The sequence below is a fragment of the Cannabis sativa genome, chromosome 2, assembly GCF_029168945.1.
Source record: "Cannabis sativa cultivar Pink pepper isolate KNU-18-1 chromosome 2, ASM2916894v1, whole genome shotgun sequence".
In the NCBI taxonomy this organism is placed as follows: Eukaryota; Viridiplantae; Streptophyta; class Magnoliopsida; order Rosales; family Cannabaceae; genus Cannabis; species Cannabis sativa.
Window position 1 is genome coordinate 2,045,763 of NC_083602.1, and position 22,408 is coordinate 2,068,170.

General features: G+C 33.5%; 3 protein-coding genes across 3 annotated transcripts; 1 reads left to right on the forward strand and 2 right to left on the reverse strand.

Annotated features, from left to right (window-relative positions):
* Positions 1-672: 672 nt before the first annotated feature.
* LOC115721105 (cinnamoyl-CoA reductase 1) lies at positions 673-3,401 on the reverse strand. Its single transcript, XM_030650353.2, has 6 exons — positions 3,130-3,401; positions 2,833-3,002; positions 1,958-2,143; positions 1,708-1,870; positions 1,176-1,365; positions 673-1,067 (listed from the first exon to the last, which is right to left on the reverse strand). Exons 1-6 carry the CDS (start codon positions 3,260-3,262, stop codon positions 935-937), a joined length of 975 nt encoding a protein of 324 aa, XP_030506213.2. The 5' UTR covers positions 3,263-3,401; the 3' UTR covers positions 673-934.
* Positions 3,402-5,391: 1,990 nt separating this feature from the next.
* On the forward strand, positions 5,392-11,548 carry LOC115721413 (protein TIC 100). Its single transcript, XM_030650703.2, has 11 exons — positions 5,392-6,169; positions 7,067-7,138; positions 7,706-7,795; positions 7,922-8,095; positions 8,287-8,377; positions 8,568-8,630; positions 8,725-8,791; positions 9,124-9,227; positions 9,351-9,477; positions 10,063-10,805; positions 10,915-11,548. Exons 1-11 carry the CDS (start codon positions 5,487-5,489, stop codon positions 11,335-11,337), a joined length of 2,637 nt encoding a protein of 878 aa, XP_030506563.2. The 5' UTR covers positions 5,392-5,486; the 3' UTR covers positions 11,338-11,548.
* Positions 11,549-18,150: 6,602 nt separating this feature from the next.
* Positions 18,151-18,825, reverse strand: LOC133034008 (uncharacterized). Its single transcript, XM_061109039.1, has one exon. It carries the CDS (start codon positions 18,823-18,825, stop codon positions 18,151-18,153), a length of 675 nt encoding a protein of 224 aa, XP_060965022.1.
* Between the last annotated feature and the right edge of the window lie 3,583 nt (positions 18,826-22,408).

Genomic DNA, 22,408 nt, shown 5'->3' on the forward strand with positions numbered 1-22,408 from the left:
TGAAGATGATAGCTAAGTAATATATATTAGCTTAGAAAACTCAATTACTCGCCGGGCCTAGTAGCGTGGGCCTGTAACCCAAGTGGGGGCACGTGGGAAATGAGACTTTGGGTCGGATTAGTGGACCGGATTCTGTGTTAGCTGCTTACTGGCCTGCCCGTTCCAAGCCTAGAGTTGGGCCTTGTGGTTTGGACGAAAGTCTGGCCCACTGGGCTCCTAGAGTGGAGGGTAATGCGTGAGGCTGGCTTCACAGAGCAGCGAATACCTCCCGCTCTCGGCAGTGGAAGGATAACGGGCCGGTGCTACCTGGGCCCATCATGGTTCACTGGGCTGACTTAATAGGACCATTTCTTTTTTCAATTCTCTTCTTAACTTTTGCTATTTTTTACTTTTTTTACTGTATTTTTTTATAAGTTTCATACTGCAGTATAGTGTGTTAAGTTTTCACTGGTGTTTTACTAGTGTTCTACTGTTGTTTTGAGTTGTTCTGCTTTGTGTTTTACTGGTGTTTTATAAAAACACAGTATTTTTGAAAAAATTTCCGTGTGACAGTATTTTTGTAAAAATTAACCCAAATTCCAGTATTTTTGTAAATTTCTCTTTTTTTTTTTTCCTTCAGCTAGCATTTCTCTAAAAATAATAACAAAGCTTATGATTTTTTTGAGACCTGAATTTCTTGCAGACTTAATTTTTACTTAATAACAAAGCTTATGAATAGCCTTTGGCATAAGAAACAACTCAAGTTTCTTTCAATGATATCTTTTACTTATTACACAAACACAAAAGAGGGATCACACACTTCACAAAGCTAAACAACATTACTTGTCTCAAACACTTTATTAAACAAACAAGAACACTCTTTAGTCTGTAATCACAACTATAAAATGCTATTTAGACAATATGTGCTTTTGTGGAAACTGTGATTAGTCTTTTTTCAATCCAATAGTCCAGCTGCGCGGTAGCTTTCAATAGAATCGGTTAGAGTCTCATTTAGTGGTCGAGAACTCCAACCAAGCTTCTGCAGCTTTTCAGAGCTCAATTTCAAGTCATTCTCAACTTCAGTAAACCTGCAACTCACATACAGACACTCTATATTAGTAATTCACCTCACAAAGACAATGGTCTCCAAAAATTCAAAGCATTTTGTCATCTATGGATGTAAAATAAGAACTTACTTCTTGGGATAATTGTAGTTAGGATATAAACTCTTCAGCTTGTCCACCAAATCCTTTGCCTTGATTAAGTGAGATGTACATATGTATCTTCCTTCAGCCTCAGGCTTCTCGTACCCCATAAGAATTGCATCAGCTACATCGCGTACATCTACTATAACGCGCAGTCTGTTTTCGATGGAATCATACCCTTCTGCATATACATTTTGTGTTGTTCATAGAAAATTCTTACAAAGAAAATGTTAGAACAGTAACAAACTCAAACAGATTGGATGGAATCAGTTAAGCTTATCTCTGCTGATGATACAGTTAGTTATCTTTCGATTTTGTATTTCGTGTTTGAGAGTTATAAACACCTCTCTTCATTCATTTGTAAAGGTTTAATCTGTTCTTTTGAAAATTGAGAGTGTAAAAGAGTTCTAGCTGTGTATTCATTTGTAAAGGTTCAAGCCTAAAGGTATTTTGCATTGTTTTATCTATATGATATTTTGTCCAACATGCCTATGATAGAAAATTAAGTAATACAGTTACAAACCTTTCAAAAGTTTAAGGAGAACCAAGGTGCTTGAATTCACATTGGACTGTAGAATCGGTCCAAAAACAAGTGTCGGACAGATAGCCACAACGTCAAGCCCAGTTTTCTTCGAAAACTCCCAAGCCTCACTTTCTGCTAGTGTTTTAGATAAACAATACCAGTTCTGGTACACACAGGAATAGGGGCATAGTCAGTTTTACAAAATCATAGTGTAATTAAAGACAGAATGATCTGTACTTGGATAAACTACCTCAGTTCTTTTGCAGTAATCCTTATCAGACCAGCATGTTTCATCCATGACTTGATCTTTGGGCCAGTTGGGATTCAAGGCCACAGCAGCACTTGAAGACACGTAAATCACTCGTTCAATTTTCGCTTCAGCACAAGCTTTGAGCACATTTAGTGTGCCATTCACAGCAGGCTCAATCAGTTCAACCTACAACAGTAGAATTTAACATATAGAGAATATACTCCTTTACGACATTGTGTTTTATCACATACAAATTACTCTAAATTCAAATTTGATCAATAAAATTTTATTATATAACCAATTTGTTTTCAATCATAAGTTAAATAACTGCATAAGTACCTAAAGTTTTAAGTTTGTAAGCGGCATAAACCCAATATTTATTTTTAACGGCATAAGTATCTAACATTTGTAAAACTGTAATTTTCTTCCAATTTCGTGACTCTATTTTGAATTTATTAAAAGAACATTTAGAAGTAATTTATTAAAAGAACATGTTTTTGTTTAAACCCAATAATTTAGAATTTGGAGTCTTTGGACATTATACGTGCTCTGTTTAGACAATAATAAAATCTCTACCAACGAAATTGGAGAAAAATTACAGTTTTACAAACATTGAATACTTATACCGCTAAAAATAAACATTAAATTTATGCCACTTACAAATATAAAACTTTGAGTCATTTATATAGTTAAATAATTAAAATTTGAATTTATAATTCATAAGTTCAAGAAATTTCGATCATGAGCTTTACTGATCAAATTTGAATAGATGCATCCAATAAGCATTATTGAAAAAACCAAATGAGTACACAACTGAGGTAACTATGAGAGAAAATTTCAAAGATGGGATTGTTCATTGTTGAATTGTTCGATACCTCTGGGTTTGGGACTGAAGCTGGGGGAACAGGACTAGCAACATGGAACACTCCACTACAGCCATGAATTGCAGAAACCAAAGAACCATAATCCAACAAATCAGCCTTAAATAGCTTGAGATTCTCAGATGCCTTATCGAGTTTATTCAAATGAGCATACTTAGCATCGTCTAAACATCATTACAAAGCAATTTACGATTAACCCATTTGGATTGATTAACGAAATAGCAAAGGGGTTTGCTCAAAATCAGAACTTGAGCTGAAAAAGAGTGACCAAGTTAAGAAGAAAGTACATACTGGGTTGTCGAACAGTGCCGTGGACGATATAGTCATTTGAAAGGAGAAGCTTTATAAGGGAAGAAGCTATGAAGCCACCGGCACCGGTTACACAGACCACTTTACGAGCTTTCTCAACCACCGTCGACGCCATTGAACTTTGAATTTCTACTGATATATTTTTGGGTGTAAAGGCTTCAGGAGCTCTCTACACAAAAAATGAGAACTGAGGCTATAGAGATTGGAAACTATGAGTCCCACGTGGGAAATGAAGATAAGAGCTACGTAGTATATCAAAACTCAGAAAACGATATAGGTTTTTCAAAAAAAAAAAAATTATTGAACTTTAGGTAAAAATTTATAATTTTACTGTGACACAAATCTTTTTATAAAAATATTGTTTTTTTTTTATAAAATAACCGTAAAATAATAAAATAGAATAATTAAAACAACAATTGAACAACTAAAAAATAATCGTGGGAAATGAAGACTGTTTACAATGAGCATGAGGACTGTTTACATTTGTTTAAAGAATGTGCGTTTGCCAAAGCAATTTGGTTCAATGGCCCCTTTCCTATGATGGTTGAATTGCTGTCGTGCACTAATTTGAGGCAATTTGTGGATTTCTGGTTAGTTCTCTATCTGATCTTAAGAGAAGTGAGATAATTAGCTATATTGGCTGTGTGTTTCAACAGATTTGGAAATGGAGAAACAGGGTCAGACTTAAAGGAGGAAAGCCTCAATTACATTTAGTGATCCATGAGCTAAGGGAGGTGAGTCTAGAATCAGTAAGTTGGAATAAGATGAGTCCCCCAATTGAGAAACCTGGGGCATTCACCTCTGAGCAGAGTTCCCTCGAAAGGCCTGAGATGATTTTCTTCGTCGATGCATCTTGGAAGGACGGTTATGCGGGGTTGGCGACAGTTGTTCTCAACCCTGAGGACAATTCTTGGTGCTTCAAGGTGGATACTGCCCAATGCGTGAATGCTATGGCTGCTAAGGCCCTTGCAATTCGAATGGCCTTGTCGATGGCCACAACGAATTCGTGGAGGAAGATTTTAATTCTGTCTGATTGCAGGACTTTAGTTCATGCATTCTCATCAAAGAAGCTCCCTCCGAATTGGAACTTTTGTAATGTTTCTTTGGAAGTTTTAGATTTAATTAAGTTAGTAGATCTTTGTAATTTTTATTTCATTTCAAGAAGCCAAAATCTTGTTGCTGATGATTTGGCTAGGAAAACTAGAAGTTCGTGTCTGGCTGCTAGTTTGTACTGTGGGGAGGGTGATCCTCCTGTGATCCCCATTTTGTTTTCCTCTTGTTAATTGAACTGGCGTTCTTTCAAAAAAAAAAATAAATAATAATCGTGGAACAACTGTGAAAACTTAACACAGTATAAAACTTATACAGTAGTTTTGAAAAAAAAATTCACCCTACAGTAAAAAAAAAATAAAAAAAATTGAAAATTTTTAGTATGTGGTGTAAAAACCTGACTTTGAGTCAATAGGCTAATTAGGCCTTTACTTTTCAAGCCGAGAATTGGGTTTTGTGGATTGGACGAAAGTCTAGCCCACTGGGTTCCTAGAGTAGAGGGTAATGCGTGAGCCTGGATTCACATATCCATAGAGCAGCGAAAACCTCTTGCTCTCGGCAGTGGATGAATAACGGACTGGTGCTACCTGACCTAATAGATCAGTGGGACTATTTCTTTATGGTCCCAATTTTATCATTTCTTTTTGGTCCAATTTTATCATTTCAGTAATTATTTATATACTAAATAATAATATTCTCTAAATTTTAAAATCTACCAAATCACACCCCGTCGAACTTTAACACGTATTAAATCATATTTTTTGAATTTTCATTCATGTTAGACTTCCTTTACTAAAATTAGATAAAAGACCTCAAATAAAAAAATATTAATAGTTCAAAGAAAATTTCTAACAATCTTAAAATTCAGTGAACATAATTTGATACATGTTAAAATTTAAAAGACAAAAATCCTAATTAATCTTTTTATTTCTCGAATCGAGAGATCCATGAATCGGGATCCTAATGGAATTACTTACATAAAAAATTCTTGTAAATTTATTGAACATCCCATGACTAACAAAGTACTAATTGATCCTTTACTTTTTATTTAATTGGGCCACCTTAATGTAGGCCTCACCTAACCTTCAATTGGGCTACTACCAATTGGGCCCAACCAAACATTTACTCATTTTTCTTTTTTTTTTTTAAAAGAAAAATAATAAAAAAAATAAAAATTTGAACAAAAACAAAAACCCTCCCAATAGAAAGAAAAGAAAAAAACCTCGTTTTGTTCATTCCTTTAGCTTTAGCTCTAATCTTATCTTCTTCAGAGCTAAACCCACTCAACAATGCCGACCGAAGACTCGCCGGAAAATCCAGAAACCGACTCGAAACCTACCGAGGAATACCAAGACAACAAGGAAGCTGTAGAAGATGAAGACTTGTTGCTATCCTCCGATGACGACGACTCTGACTCGGACGATTCTTCCTCCGAGTCAGGACAACCAAAACAAGGAGCTGCTGGTGGAGGTGAAGACGAAGCGGATGAGAAGCCAGAAGACCTTATTGAGTATGTCAGGCGAGGTGAAGATATTACTAACTTGGATAATTCGCCTGAGACGAATGTGAAGCTGTTTAAAGATGTGTTGGATAGTAGGAGATTGAGGAGGAAGAGAGCTGAGGAGGATCGACAGTACGAGTATTATGAAGACTTGTTTGATTTTCCTGAGGATCCGGAGAATTGGAAGGAGGAAGATGTTAGGGAGTATTGGGGTGATGCTCCGTTGGAGATGACTAAGCCTGGTTGGGACCCTGATTGGGCTGATGAAGAGGATTGGGAGATTGTTAGACAGGAGATTGCTGCTGGGAGAGACCCTCCGATTGCTCCTTTTTATGTTCCTTATAGAAAGCCTTATCCTGTTATACCTGATAATCATTATGATATTAAGAATCCTAAAGCTGTGATTGAAGAGTTGGATAGGATTGAGGAGTTTCTCACTTGGGTTAGCTACATTTTCCCTGATGGAAGCTCGTAAGTCTTTCTTTTTTGAATTTGAATTATCAGTATTTGGTTTTTCAATGGAGTGTAGTGATAGCTCTATGTTAAAAAAATTGACCTTTATTAGAGAATTGTGAGATGGTTTTGATATCATCTTTTGAATTTTGAATTAGTGGTTTTGTCTGTTTGGAGTTTGAATGGATTTTGTTCAGTTGTTATTCTTGTTTGAATTTTAATTTTATCACTATATTTGGTTTGAGTGGAGGTCAGTGATAGCTCTATGTTAAAAAAAAATTGATCTTTATTAGCAAAGAAATGCTAAAAGGCACCAATGGTTGCTTAGCACGACCCTACATAATTAAATTTAATAACTATTATGAAATATCGGCAACCATTTACAAATTGCTACCTCTAAGTGGTGCCTTATAGCAATGCTCAATAAGCTCGTATTAGCAGCATTGAAGTTCAGTTAGTTTTGACTCCCTGAGTTTTTTCTTTGTTGTAATTTTTCTATGCTTTCTTAAATTTTCTGCTTATGCTTTGTTTTCTCCAATGATGGGTTAAACTTTTGTACTCTTGTTAATTTTGGCTTTAATGAATCCTCCTTAGGGAGGCAATTTCCATAAAAAAGAAAAAAGAGAATGTGAGATAAGTAGAGTGGTCAAGACTCAAGTCTATGATTGGAACTTGGAAGGAAACCATAATTAGTAGTTTGGTATCAGTATTTGAATTTTGAACGTGGTTTTGTCAGTTTGGAGTTTGAATGGGTTTTGTTCAGTTGTGATTCTTGTTTGTTTGATTGGTCATGGTTTTTGTTTAAGGTTTGGCCCTTACATTAGGTTAAACATTTTTTTTAATGCTAATTTTATGAAAATGGATAGGTTTATTCATATGTTCTTGCTAAATTGGACTTTTTGCTCTTTGTGCAAGGTATGAGGGCACTGTTTGGGATGATTTGGCTCATGGCAAAGGTGTTTATCTTGCTGAACAGGGATTGGTCAGGTTTGTTCATTATTACAGTTTTCATACACATAATGTCCTATCTCGGTACCTTTTCGCTCTAATATCTCTTTGTAGAAATCATAATCAAGAAAGTTGATGCATTAATTTCCTACCCATGAATACATTATATGCTGATGAAGAGTGGGATTGTCTCTGTTATGTCTTCAAATTAACTAAAGAGTAAAGAGCACCAAACAGGGGCCAATCGCAATATAACTCAGGCATATCTGAAAATGACTGTCTGTACTGTAGTCTTTTCTCGTGACTCGACTTATAAAAATGAAACTTAAATGTCAATAGTGATTCTACATAGCAAAGTAATGATTTGTATAGACTAATATCCTTTGCGTTAAGTTCATTGACAAAAATAAAATCCATGTTATTTGATCAGTTAATGTATCCTTATAATTAATAATAAAACATGTCACTTACTGCCTCTAATTTGTACAACCACATCCTACTGCCCTTTTCCCTCAGTAATAACACTTCAAATGTGTTACTTATTTTATTTTTCTTCGTATTTTGAATATCTATTCGTTGATTTTCTGACACATTTTATTTTCATAGATATGAAGGTGAATGGCTTCAAAATAACATGGAGGGTCATGGCGTTGTGGAAGTTGATATCCCTGACATAGAACCTATGCCAGGTTCCAAGTATGTATTTAGTTCCAAATAACCTATATGTGCACTGGAAAGGTGACACTATATCTCAGTAGTTATATTTTGGGCAATCTTTGTTAGAGATATAAATTTATTGAGATTTTGGTACACCCTTTTCAGGCTTGAAGCACAAATGCGTGCTGAAGGGAAAATAATAGCAAGAGATTATATGTCCCAAGAAGATAGAGAATGGTTGGAGATGGATATAGAAGACAGTGTTGCTTTGGCGGGAGATAGCTACGAGATACCTTTCTATGAGAGGGACGAGTGGATCAATGTATTTGGGCAGAAGCCGTAAGTAATATATTTTTGCTGATGTTATTCTTGCTCTAGTTATTGTTCAATTCAGTTGAAAACAGACTGAATGCTGGCATAGTAAGTTTGTTTGTAATTTATTATGTCTATTGATGTGATTTGATTAAATTGAAGTGTTTGTTTATAAGCTGATGTAATCATCGTTAGTAACTGCTTTATATTTTTCTCAGGGAGAAAGGTAGGTATCGATATGCTGGTCAGTGGAAACACAGCAGAATGCATGGATGTGGTGTATATGAAATCAATGAGCGCACTGTCTTTGTATGTGCATGTACTTCAGAAGCTTATTTTACATTTATTTTGTGTAATTAGTTGTTATGCCTTCTGTGTTGTATGCTCGAGTACAAGGAAGAGGCCCAAAAGAAAACTATTCAAAAATGGAGTCCCCTTTTTCCTGTCTTTCTCTCCTTTGTTTATTATTTTAGTACTTATGTACTCCATACACATGCAGGGTAGGTTCTACTTTGGGCAACTACTGGAGGATGATTATGGCTGTGATGCAGATATATCAGCGGTATATATTTTGACTTATTTCCATAATGTATTTATTGGAGAAGAAGACAGCTATGATTAAGCTTTTGTTCATGATATTTTGTTTTGATTTTTAGATGCATGCTGGTATAGCAGAAGTAGCTGCTGCTAAGGCTCGGATGTTTGTAAACAAGCCTGATGGAAGTATGTAGTTTCATGTCCAAGCTGCATAATTACTTCTTAAAACAAAATTTTGTAGTATGAAAAAAATGAAATACAAGTAACATAGTAATTTGAATGTTCGTTTTAGATTTAAATTTAGGGTTGGATGCACAAAATAGATCCCCGGATTATGCTGTTTTGTTTAGTGTCTTCCTTGCACCATCTCATCCATTTCACAATTTAACCTGTGTTCAAGCTTTCTCAAACTTGTATTGTGAAACTTGCATTTTATAAATTACCATAACTAAAGGTTCTTCGGGACAGACTTAGCTTGCATTTTGTTATTCATGTTTCTGTATTCCTCTCCCTTACAGTGGTTAGGGAAGAGAGAGGTCCATACAGTGATCCCCAACATCCTTATTTTTATGAGGACGAAGATGTGTGGATGGCGCCAGGCTTTATAAACCAATTCTATGAAGTAAGTTCTGTTTCGGTGAATGCACACAGTTAGCTTTATACGCAGGAACGCGTGAACATATACGTATATATATTGCCAGTTAGGAGTCTGCTGAAGTTATCGATGTATATATTCTGTTTACAGGTCCCTGATTATTGGAAAACATATGTGCATGAAGTGGATAAGGAAAGAGAAATGTGGTTAAACTCCTTTTATAAAGCTCCATTGAGATTGCCTATGCCTGCTGAGCTTGAGTACTGGTGGGCACAAGGTATATGATACCATCCATCCTATCCTATATTTGCATATCATTTTTTTTTTGGTTCTTCGTCATCCATAAACAAGAGTGGGTGCAGATTAAGTTAATTGGGTTGCCTTCTCAAACACAAAACCATATCATTTTGCTCACAAACACAAGGTAGTACTTACATTGCTCAGTCAAGAAAAATAGGATGATCTTTCCGGTACCACGTTTTTATATAATTTTATCGACCTAGTTATATTTCTTGATAGTCAATCATATTCATCTCTTTAGCCCTTGCTGCATTTTTTCTTGTTTATACACAAGGAGAGGACAATTCAATTGACACATTTTGAATTTTTGAAAAATTATAAATTTATTTATTAACACTTTATCTTTCTTTTGAACAAATAATTGTTTGCTCAAGCAATTCACTCACTTTAAATGACAAATCTTACTGTCATTTAATCTTCGGCTTCAGATTGTCCGGTTACTACCATATTATGAGTTTTTCTTCCCTCTTTACCAAAAAAGTAAAAATAAACAAATATAAGGACAAGATACTGAAGTACAAAATGGCTGTTTTTCTAATTCATGTGACATTTCTGTGATCAGATGATACTCCTGAATTCGTTGTGGTTAACCCCAACCCCAAGGATCAAGAGTCTAATCCTGAAGATCCATCTGATCTTGGGAGAACTGAAGATCCCCTAATCTTACACACACCAACTGGACGTTTAATCAATTATGTTGAGGACAAGGAACACGGAGTCCGTTTATTTTGGCAGCCAGAAGATGGGGAAGTGGACCCTAATAAGGTTGAGTTTCTACCCTATGGTTTTGATGAGTTTTATGGAAGAGAGACTGGTGTGAAGAAGGAAGGTCCTTTGGCTCGTTTTATGTCTGGAATTGGAAACACTTTCAAGCCAATTTTCGATAAAGTAGAGAAATGGGCTGAAGAGCAGAAACAAACTAGTGAGTTGGAAGTTGAGGTGATTAAAAAAGAAATGGATCTGATTGATGCTGAATTGTTTCTGGAAGAAGCTATAGAGGACATGGAGGATGAACTGAAGCAGAGGGAAAAAGAAGAGGAAAAGGGGGAAATGGCTTCAGAGGAGACAGAAGATACTACACCATCAGCTAAACAAGATGGGAAGGTTTTAGTCGAAGAAGAGGAAGAGGAAGATGAAGATGATGAAGATGGTGACGATGATGAGGACGATGATGCTCCATCGAGTTTTGGTTCTGCTAATATTGATCAGGGCCCAAGTAAGAATGACCCAAAGGGAAGCAAACCGAGGCCATCTCCCTTTTCGGCATCTTCATTGTCATTTGCTACTAGTAGCATTGTTTCAGGAGTGAGTTCTAATTTAAATTTGTACTTTCTTTTAAATGAATTCCATCATATTAATCATACAGTAATTTGTTGTGATACAGAAACTTAGATCTCTCTATTTGGCATTGTAGGTCCCATCAATGTTGCAACAATCATTTTTCTCATGGAAGAAGAATAGATCAACCACTAAGGCAACTCTCCCATCATGCACTGACAAACCCGTTGCCTTGTCTCAGCGAGTGGATTCAGTTAGGTTTCATCAAGTGCTCGACACCAAAGAAAAGTTAACCCGAAAAAGCCAAGCCATCGTACTTAGAGCAAAGAACCCCCCGAATGGAAGAATACGTCGGTTACATTCCTTGAACTCACACCCTTCAGCTAATATGAAGCCGAAGAGAAAAACGGAACAGGAAAGGAGAAGAAGTGGGCTGCAACCAGAGAGTGAATTAGACAATATATTGTCTTTACACTCACCTGTTCCATATTTGGAGCATCTCAAAGAAACTGAATATGGTAAGCCTTTATCTATGTCTCTCATTGACAATATTATATGAGAACTTGTTAATTTTGGAAGCTGTTCAATTTTGTAATGCTACCTTATTTATAGGCCCTCAGTCCAAAAAATTAAATGTAGTTCTGATTTCCTTGATTATGGATTCAATTCAAAATCCATAAAATGGAAATGATTTGAGTTTCTCATTATATCATTCTTCTTTTGTTATGTTCAAGAACAAAAACATAAAATAAATGTAACTTCTTTGTCTATTCTTGTTTTCTTGTTTTTCATTTCGCCGAGTATCGCAGAGTTAAACAGCTTGTTTACTCGGTAATACCGTCGATATAATTTAGTAGCCCGAAGATTGCAGACTCAGGTTACTCCATGATCACTCTAGTCCTCCTTAAGCTTTGTTAGCTCTTGGAAACTTGTTATTGGTGTGTTTTTTCTTACCCTACCAAAGAAATTTGCTAATTGCTCGAGTCTTCCAAAATCTCAAGTCGGCTCATTTATCTTTATGTTGATCGAGTTTATTAGTGATAGGAATTCTTTTGTTAGCCCAAGTATTTGGTCTCATTGTTTCTAAGGTGTATGTGTCTGTATTTTCATGTCTTAATTTAAAAATTGTCAAACTTGTTCAAGATCCTCATATTATATAGCTTCATTGTTTGTACAAATAAGTGTTAATGTGATCAAAAAAGAAAAGGAAAATTGATAGATTGACCATGACTTTGTTATAGTGCTGAATATGCTATGAGGAAAGTGATCAACACAAATTGAAACAACAAAAAATATATAATAGAAACTCAAATTCATAGTTGAAAAAAAAAACTTTAATTTAGAGGATATTGCATATGGCTTTTTCTAGCATTTTTTTAGATTTACAACTGTAAAAATATTATAATTGATTATCACATTATGTATTTAATTTTTAAGCAATTGGTTAATCGTGTACCTGTATAAATATGAGTAACCAGTTACAATGAGAGATGGGCGACCAATTTTTGTGAGAAAGGTAACCCATATTGATGTGCAAATGGGTAACTAGTTACCAAACAATGTGAAAATGAAGAAATGATTAATTAATTAATCAAGTATGTATTTATTTCTAATAACTTGTTACTCATGTCACAATGAATAATATTAGTAACCGAATACTGTGAGAGGGATAACTTGTTACCATAAGAGGGTAATTTGTGGAAAAGATTAAGAAAACAAAAGAATAAAAATAGATGCACACTCTCTTAAAAGAAAGAACAAAAGAAACAATGGATGATTAGGGGAATGTGGGGGAGCATTGTTTGTACCAATAATGTCAAGAGATTGTAATATAAAGTTACCAATTTGTATTGATGATGATCATTGAAGGAGTTACAAATTTTTTAAGATGTCAGTCTCTTGTAACTATCATTCTAATATTATCACTCATTAATTAATAAATGAGTTACTAATTTCATTTAAAATTTGTGATTTGTGAAAAAAAAAATTATTGGGAATAATTATATTTAAATTTTTATGAATTTTTTTACACTGACACTTATGCTGACATACTTATGATAATATAACATATACATGTAAATATATTCTTTGCTTTCCTTATTATATTCTTTGCTAAAAAATAGAGAAATGTTAAAAGATATTTATAATGTTGAGTAATATTATTATTGATATAATATAATATTAAATTTATTTTACTATAATAAATATTATAAAAAAAAACTATTAATTAATTATAAAACAATATTTCATCATAATATTAAATATCATAATATCTCATAGCAATATTACTGAATTCACCCATCAATTTGTTTATTTATTATGGCATATTCAATGACAAATTCACAGTCCATAGTTATCATATAATATCCAATCCTAAATCCCATCAATTTTCATGTATATATATAGATATAGATAGATGTTTGGTTAACTTATTATATATATCCAATCCCTCTAGTAGATACTTATACTGGACTTTGTAGTTCCCAAAAAAAGTTAATAAATATTCTCTGGTCAACAGAGTTAGGCTAGTTCCAATCAATAAAAATCACCATCATATGCTGTTAAATTACTTACATTATTTTCTCTTTTCTTTGGGACCATATGTGCAGAGATGTCCTAGTTCTACCTAAGGAGGGAGACAATAATAAAGACAATAGTACAAATCTTCTCATCATGAACTTTTATTATTTTCTACCAACTTGACAAGTTGATCATCTATGTATAGATAGATATACACATAATTATATCCAAAGGCTTTCTGATATCAAAAAATGGTTAATGGTATTTGGTATTTTTGTATAGTGTAATATTATTATTGGTATTATTTTAATAAATATTATAAAAAGTAGTTAATTAATTATAAGACATTATCTCATAATAGTGCTAGGTAGAAGACAGATCTTATATATGTTTTTTCTTTTAGAAATTTATATGAATGATATTAATGCATATATGATTATGTATGAAATGCTAAATGAATCGAACATATCTACTATATAAAAAAAAAACTGATAAGTGTGGGTAATCAGACTTTTAAGTTTTCTCTACTTTTTTTGGATAGATTTACCGTGTTTCACAGAATGAGTAGTAAACTCGTGAATCAAGATTCTGCATTTATATAAGTAAGACCTTACATCAATTAATTATTAGAATATTTTTAATAATTAATTCAAGAAATTAAATAAAAAACAAATATTTGATAAATTATAATCTAACCATATATAAAATATCAACTAATTAATTGTAATCAAATTTAATAAATATAAAATATTCATTGTATTATATACATGTACAAATTATTGATTGATTTAATATATAAAATATTCTAATATTTTCAACACTTTATTAATATAATTTTTTGCATTTACACATTTCTGAAAATTTTCTTAACTTTCATTCTCAATTATACATTATTTTCTCAATCGGCCAATGTATGTAGGGTCTTTCTACCCTAATAGAGTGTGACATGTAGAATTGTTTGGATGGTCTAATTACACAGCCAGCTATACCCAAAATTATTAATTAATATACAAGGAAATATGTATGGTGATATATGTGACATAATTATTGTTTTTAAATCTATTGTTAAATGTAAGAGTGTTCATCCAATTCAATTGCTATAAATGATATTACAAATTGCACCATAAAACTAAGAAACAACGACTAATATTAATTGGGAAATTTGAAATTCTATGCTTAAAATATCTATAGTCATTAAAATTTGTCATATATGATCACTTTATTAATTTTCCTAAACTACCCTTTACATTTCAAACCATCCCTCTCTCTTCTTCTCTCTTAGCTGAACCAAGAAATCTCAAACCCATTTCTTTCAGTCGACGCCACCCATTCAACCCAGCTCAACCAACGGCCGTCCACAGTGTACCCAGCTCCGGCGTCAACGCTCAACCCCGAACCACCCAAACGCTGAGATATATTTAATAATCAATACTGAAATATATATCATATATATGATCTTGTCATCACGAGGTAGACTAGAGATATACGTAGTCTTACGTACTTATATACGACAATATTGACGTTAAATATTTTCTTAATTTTATAAATTATACGTACATGCATCAAAAGAAATACATATATATATATATATATATATAAATATTTAATAATCAAAATAGAGGTCAAATATAAAACAAAAAAAAAAATTAATGTAAGCAGCAAAAAATATTTAATAATTAAAAATAAAACTATGCTTTTCTTTTTTGTAATGAAAGTGATCATGTATTAATAATTAACGAATAAGATTATGAGAAGAAGAGAACAAAACCCCATTATATATTATATATATTTTTCTTTGTATTGATGTGTTACTACTTAACTCGTTTGAAACACTAAACAAAAGTAAAATATTTCACATATTATTATTATTATTATTATTATTATTATTATTATTATTATTATTATTAAAGTCGTATAGGGCAAGACTATGGTAGGACCTAGCAAAAGTTCCCTACCGGTAGGGAACTTTTTTTGACCATTGATTTTAGATCATGTGGTTATTATGATGTAAGGTGTATACTCTTACGATAAGACTGCTTGTATACGATTAAAACTTTATACATATTATAATAATATTTAATTATATTTATTTTTTAAAAAAAATAATATTAATAATTAAAAAATTTATTAATTTTTATTTTGAATTATTTTTTTTTAAAGTTATTTTGAATTATTTTTATATTGGTATTTATTTTCAAAAAAGAATTATTTTTTCTAAACTCATTTTTTTGGCTTCTTATTTTTTTGGCTTTTCATAATTTACTGATGGTTTTTTTTTTTTTTTTTTTTTTTTTTTACACCTAGTCTTTTCTTTGTTTTTCTTTTAGGCTGTGTGTGATTCTGGTGTTATTGACTGTTTTTTCAGTGGTTTTTATTTTGTTATTTGGCTGCTCTTTTGAGATGCCACTTATAAAAAAAATTAATTAATTCGGTTTGATATTATTTTTTCTACTAAAAAAATTGAGTTTAAGAGAAATAAGTTGGTACGGTTCCAATTAAAGAGCATATAAAATCATTCAAGCAGAAGAATTTTTGAAAATAAATATCTATATAAAAATAATTTAAATTAATTTTAGAAAATAATAATAATAATAATTAAAAAATAAAAATTAATAATTTTTTAATTATTAATATTATTTTATTTTTTAAAATAAATATATTATTAAAATATTATTATAATATGTATAAAGTTTTAATTGTATACAAGCAGTCTTATAGTAAGAGTATATACCTTACTTCATAATAACCACAAGATCTAAAATCAACGATTAGAAAAAAAGTTTCCTACCGGTAGGGAACTTTTGCTAGGTCCTACCATAGTATTATATTATATTAAGAATTGTAATTTAGTGCATTCTCATCTCATATGACATATATAAATATAGCTATTAATATTATAATATATAAACGATATTTTTTACGTACCCTTTAGTTTGTTCAAAAGACATTATATAAATATAAGTGTTTTTACACCACTCGACTTTAATTTGGAATAATTATTATTAAATATTATTCATTTACTTTATATCGACCATAATTAATCATTGATCTTGATCTAGTTAGCTCCCACTTTCCCTCTCTTTTATACTTGTAAAAATTAAAAAGAAAAAGGAAATTAAATTGGCATATATATTATTATAAGAAATGTCACTTTTACCAACACATTTTTGTATTGGCAAAAATTTAGTATTACGTTAGCAAAATAGAATTTATATAATTGCTCTAAACTTTTGCTAGTGATTTTCATTTTGTGCTGGCAAAAGTTCTAATACCAACGTTGATTTGCCAACCCCTTTTGCCAACACATTAAAAGTAAATTCTATTTTACCATCGCAATAGTAAACCTTTGCTAGCACAAAAATATGCTGGCAAAAGTGACATTTCTTTTAGTGGTGGTAGAAGTAGTATTTCATCTAGTAATTCTCTGCATAGCTAGAAGATCGTCTATTGGCTTTGTGTATGCATACCATGGTTGGATTTGGATTGGAAATTATAGGGTTTCTCTGGTTTTTAGGGTTTTGAGGGAATTTGATTGATTTGGTTCTCTAGGGATTTGAGAGAAGAAAAAGAAGGCGAAGATAGAAAAAAGAAATTATTTTTAAATAATTTATTTATTTATTTATTAAAATTAAAATAATAATTTAGACCAATAATATTTCGACACGTGGTAACTCTAAAAAGTAAATGACTCAGTTAAAATTAGGACTAATGGACAAATAAAAAGCATGACATTGAGGACTATTACTGCTATTTTTTGAGATTGGAGATTATCTGTATCTGAACTTTTTGAAGACTTTTACCACAAATTTTCTTAATGTAAAAAAAGTATTACTCATAAAACTTAGCAACTAATAAACAAGTTGTGAAACGAAGATAACTTATTGATAAACTAACAATACAATCATTTATACATTTTTTTTTATATAAACTAGATATGAATATATATATGGCTCATATGATATATTTAGATTCATACAGTTTTGAACTAGGGGTGTTCATCAAACCGCTCAAACCGTCCGCACCATACCGCACCGCATAAAAAATGCAGTTTGAAATTCTTTGCGATGCGATCGCGGTTTAAATTTTTCCTAAACCGCGCGGTGCGGTGCGGTTTACGGTTTTGAAATGTTCATATGCGGTTCAAACCGCACCGCACCGCACATTATAAAAATACCAATTTTTATATTTATTTAGGTCCAATAATATGTGAATCTCCAACTCAAAGCCCACTAATTATTATATTGTTGAAACTTAATTTTTTTTATTTTTATTTTAAAGTCTTATGGTATTTTTGACAAGTGTTGCTCAAACTTTGTTGTATTTGTGATAGTTTAATTATTTGGTGATAGTCCAAACCGCAGAAACCGCAAAAACCGCACCGCACCGCACTATTTTTTACGGTGCAGTTTTTTAGGTGCGGGTGCGGTTTGGGAAATTGAAAAAACCGCACGTGCGGGTTGGTTTAAAAAAATAGTCAAAAACCGCACCACCCGCGCACCGCGAACACCCCTATTTTGAACTAGGTCTACTTTCGCGCCCATCCCATTTAGAAATCTGAAAAGAAATAATTCTTTTTTAAAAATACACTTGTGTGGTTTTTTAAAATATACACCAAATATTTTTTTTTTTTTTTTTTTTTTTTGATTGTGGAATTCATTGAAAAACAAACACCAACGGCCAAACAGCCAGGGGAACCCTGAATACAGGGCGAAAAGGCTAACAACTACACCAGAAAACTAACTACAGACAACATCCAACTACACCCGAAAAACAACTGCAACAAACAAAACAACAAACTACCAACTAAGGAATAAACCAGACTACAACAAGCAAAAAACAGAAACATACTAATCTAATGCCGAGTATGACCATCTGCAGCAATCAGCTGCAGGAAATCATCAAAATTGGGCAAATCCAAAACTCCAAACATGTTGTTTCGGTTTGCCCATTGAGCCACAGAGTGGGCCACACTATTGCAGGAACGAGGGGTCCAGATGACGTCTTGAAGGTTGAATTTCGCCGAGAGATCGATGAACTTCTTTACCTTGTCTTGAATGTTGAAGTGCAGCTTTTGGACATCAGAATTCCTGCTTTTCATTGCGCTGACTGCGTTCAGCGAATCACTCTGGAAGATGACATTTTTGAAGCCGAGGTTTATGGCTGTTGCCGCACCTTCGCATATAGCTTCTACCTCCCCTGGCAGCGGGTCACTGAAGTGTGATTTGAACGTTGAGATGCCGAGGATAGTTCCATAAGTGTCTCTAAGTACAGCTGCCCCCGTAGACTGAGATTGACCAATGGCCACATCAGAATTACAAGCAATCCACCCTTCCGGAGGTGGAGTCCACTCAGTTTTGAGGGGGTCGGTGCACTCCTGAATAGAGTCCAACTCCCACAGCCTGCTATTTATAAGGTCAATTCGCACTTTCAAAGGGATAGGTTGTTTTCCGTGGAGGATTGAGTTTCTATCTTTCCAAATAACTTCAAAGATAAGAGCAGCCCCTCCTAGGAATCGATTGAGAGTCATAGCATTTGGTCTGTTATCTCGCTCAATAAATGTAACGCCCTTACTTACGTAAAATAAGATGCCATAAATAAACTGGCGTTAAGATACTAATGTTGCCTTTATTTTAAAAAAAACACTTTTCAAAACATGGGTACCCAGTTGAAAATAAAGTATTACCACTTAGGGAAAAGTAATAGAAAATTTAAACGACAACATCCTCGATAAGTTTAATAAATTAAAAAAAAACTTTCAGCGGAAGATGGCCAAGACCACACGCAGTTACATGATCACACGAGATACACCCCATGCTGCCCAGACTCAACTTGCTCACCGAAAGCTTACAGGCTTACTTATCTGCACATAGGGGGTAAATAAGGGGTGAGCTGCAAAGCCCAGTAAGGAAAAACACAATACTATGTACCAGCATTCACACATCATAGCACAAACATATACATCAAACATACAACAACCTAATCATAAGTATAAATAGAGGCAGCCACACAAATACTGAAATACCACACACTCACACTCACAATCACACTCCAGCTTCCATACAAATCTGGAGTGTCTTACGTTCTTAACCAGAACGCAGTACCAATAACCAGTGCACCCTTACGTACACTGCCTCACTTACCACATCACCATACATGTGTGGTTTCCAACCACTTCCAAGTACCTGGAACATGATTAAACAACCATATACAATTCATCGATAAAACACTATTTCACCGAAACTATCACATTCCACAGTTTCAATGCAATTTATTCAAGCAGTCATACTAGATACTCAAACCATATAAAAAGCAAGTATAAAGTATCATTATTTTTCCTTACCTCAACTCCGCTGTAATTAACTCTTACGATACCTTCTAGGCCCTATAACAATTAGTGAAACCCTTAGTCCACCGATAAACTCAATATATTTATTACTCTTACTGTACAGCAAGTTTAACCTAGAATTTGACATATAAAACGTTTGAATTAGAAGTCCTACTGTTCACAAAGTTTTTAGTTAATTGAAAGACCTTTCTAACGGTATAAAGATCATCAAAATCGGAGCTATAATCTAGGAGTTATGCATGTTTTCTCAAAACAGTTTCTTTAAAATCCTGGATCACGCCGATTTCTGAATACAGCCTAAAAATAAATGTTTTAAAAATAGTTACACCCTGATCTAGACAATACTTTCTTCATAAAAAATGTAGCTATTTTCCTAAGCTTTAAAACGAGATAAAGATCTTTTAAAATAGATCGAAATTGAGAGAGATATTGAATTTTTACTGAAGACACTTTTTCTGAAACGAAACTTAAAACGAAATACCATAACCGAGTAAAGATCCTAACTTTTGACTGGTAAGAACTCCGAACTAGGGAAAGGTTTCTTCAAAGAAAATATGGATTATTGAATTATCTTTCTAACAGTACAAGAATCGCTTGAAAATAATAGATATCGAGAGAGATATGACACTTTTACTAAGGCAATATCGAAAAGAAATTTTAAAAAAAACTGTAAATCGACAGTCTGTAAAACATGAATTTTTTGACATCGAAATATTCAGAATTAGGAAAGAGTTTCTTCATAGAAAATATAGATCATTAAATTATCTTTAAAACGGTACCTAGATCACTGAAAACGGACCTATGGGGAGAGAGATATGATAGTTTTATGAAAGCCTATTTCTCTGAAAACGAAAATAAAAACAAGTACGAATTTTACCTGAAGATTTCGAAGACACGGAACGATGATCGGTTGATTGCTAACCCCGAAGCTCTTAAGATTAAAACAATTGATTTGGTTCAATAGAGAGAATAAAAAAAAGAAATTGAGAGATGGTGAGAATAAGGGAATACGATACTATCTGACTGCTAGGGTTATAGAGTATATACGTATATAACATATCGTATAATAGGTTTAAATTTAAAAATAAATATCTAACTAAACATATAAAATTATGCTGATTTAAATTTAAATTTTAAATTTTAAACTAACTAACTAATCTAATGCTTCACTATTTGTTTATCTCACTATTTAATATATATATATATATATCATTTTTTTTCTAATCACACACGCACAACAACAACAACAACAACAACACCAACAATAATAATAATAATAATAATAATGATAATAATAATAATAATAAAAATAAACTGGATATTACATTCTACCCTCCTTAAAGGAAATTTCGTCCTCGAAATTAGACTTACCAAAAAGTTCGAGTACCGTTCTTTCATGTCTCCCTCCATTTCCCACGTTGCCTCCCTTTCTGAACGGTTGCTCCACAGAACTTTTACTAGAGGAATACTTTTGGACCTTAACTCCTTCGTTCCTCTCTCTATAATGCGAACTGGTCGCACTTCATAACTCAAGTCCTGCTTTAGCTCCATTCTTTCATAGTTCAGCACGTGTGATGGATCCGACACGTATTTTCGTAGCATAGAAATATGGAACACATTATGCGTCTCAGCTAATACTGGTGGCAATGCCAGTCGATAAGCTACCTGTCCCACTCTGTCCAATATCTCAAAAGGACCTATAAATCTTGGACTTAGCTTTCCTCGCTTTCCAAAACGCATAACCCCTTTCATAGGTGACACTCGAAGGAACACTTTATCACCCACTGCAAATTCCACATTCCGTCTCTTTGCGTCGGCATAACTTTTCTGGCGGCTTTGTGCAGTTACCATTCTATTTCGAATCTTTTCTACCGCTTCAGTGGCCTCTCTTACTAGGTCTGGGCCTAAGTATCGCTTTTCGCCAACCTCATCCCAGTGTAGTGGTGATCGACACTTCCTCCCATACAACATTTCATAGGGTGCCATCCCTATTGTAGATTGATAGCTATTGTTGTACGAGAACTCCATTAGTGGCAAATAGTTGCTCCAGTTACTTGGGAAATCCAACGCACAAGCTCGTAGCATGTCTTCTAGTATTTGAATAGTTCGTTCTGATTGTCCATCAGTTTGAGGGTGGAATGCTGTACTCAACTTCAGTTTTGTGCCCAAAGCACTTTGCACACTTTCCCAAAACTTAGAAGTAAAAACTGAACCTCTATCAGATACAATGGTCTTTGGGACTCCGTGTAGCCTTACAATTTCTTTTACATACAGTTCAGCATATTGCTCTGCGTTGTAATTAGTGCGCACAGGCAGAAAATGTGCTGATTTAGTGAGTCTGTCGATAATCACCCAGATGGAATCCTGTTGTTTGCTGTTCTTCGGTAACCCTGTCACAAAATCCATAGCAATATCTTCCCATTTCCACTCAGGAATATCAAGAGATTGCAACAGCCCTGCAGGTCTCTGGTGTTCGGCCTTAACTTGCTGGCAGGTAAGACATTTTGCTACAAATTCTGCTATATCATTTTTCATTCCCGGCCACCAATACCTACCTTTCAGATCATTGTACATTTTGGTTGATCCTGGGTGTAAAGAATAGGGTGTAGTGTGCGCCTCTTGTAAGATTTTTGATTGCAACTCCGCTTCCTTAGGTACACACACCCTTGTCTTGTATAGTAGAATACCCTCTTCATTAACTGAGAAGTCCCCGGCTTTCCCATTTTGTAGTTCGACCCGCTTCTTGATTAAAAACTCATCTTGG

Coding starts and splice junctions, on each gene's coding strand:
- LOC115721105 (XM_030650353.2), bottom strand. CDS start 3,262: ATGGCGTCGACGGTGGTTGAGAAAGCTCGTAAAGTGGTCTGTGTAACC. Junction 3,003..3,129: donor CGGCACTGTTCGACAACCCA/GTATGTACTTTC, acceptor AATGATGTTTAG/ACGATGCTAAGTATGCTCAT. Junction 1,871..1,957: donor ATTACTGCAAAAGAACTGAG/GTAGTTTATCCA, acceptor TGTGTGTACCAG/AACTGGTATTGTTTATCTAA.
- LOC115721413 (XM_030650703.2), top strand. CDS start 5,487: ATGCCGACCGAAGACTCGCCGGAAAATCCAGAAACCGACTCGAAACCT. Junction 7,139..7,705: donor GCTGAACAGGGATTGGTCAG/GTTTGTTCATTA, acceptor TTATTTTCATAG/ATATGAAGGTGAATGGCTTC. Junction 8,096..8,286: donor AATGTATTTGGGCAGAAGCC/GTAAGTAATATA, acceptor TATTTTTCTCAG/GGAGAAAGGTAGGTATCGAT.
- LOC133034008 (XM_061109039.1), bottom strand. CDS start 18,825: ATGACTCTCAATCGATTCCTAGGAGGGGCTGCTCTTATCTTTGAAGTT.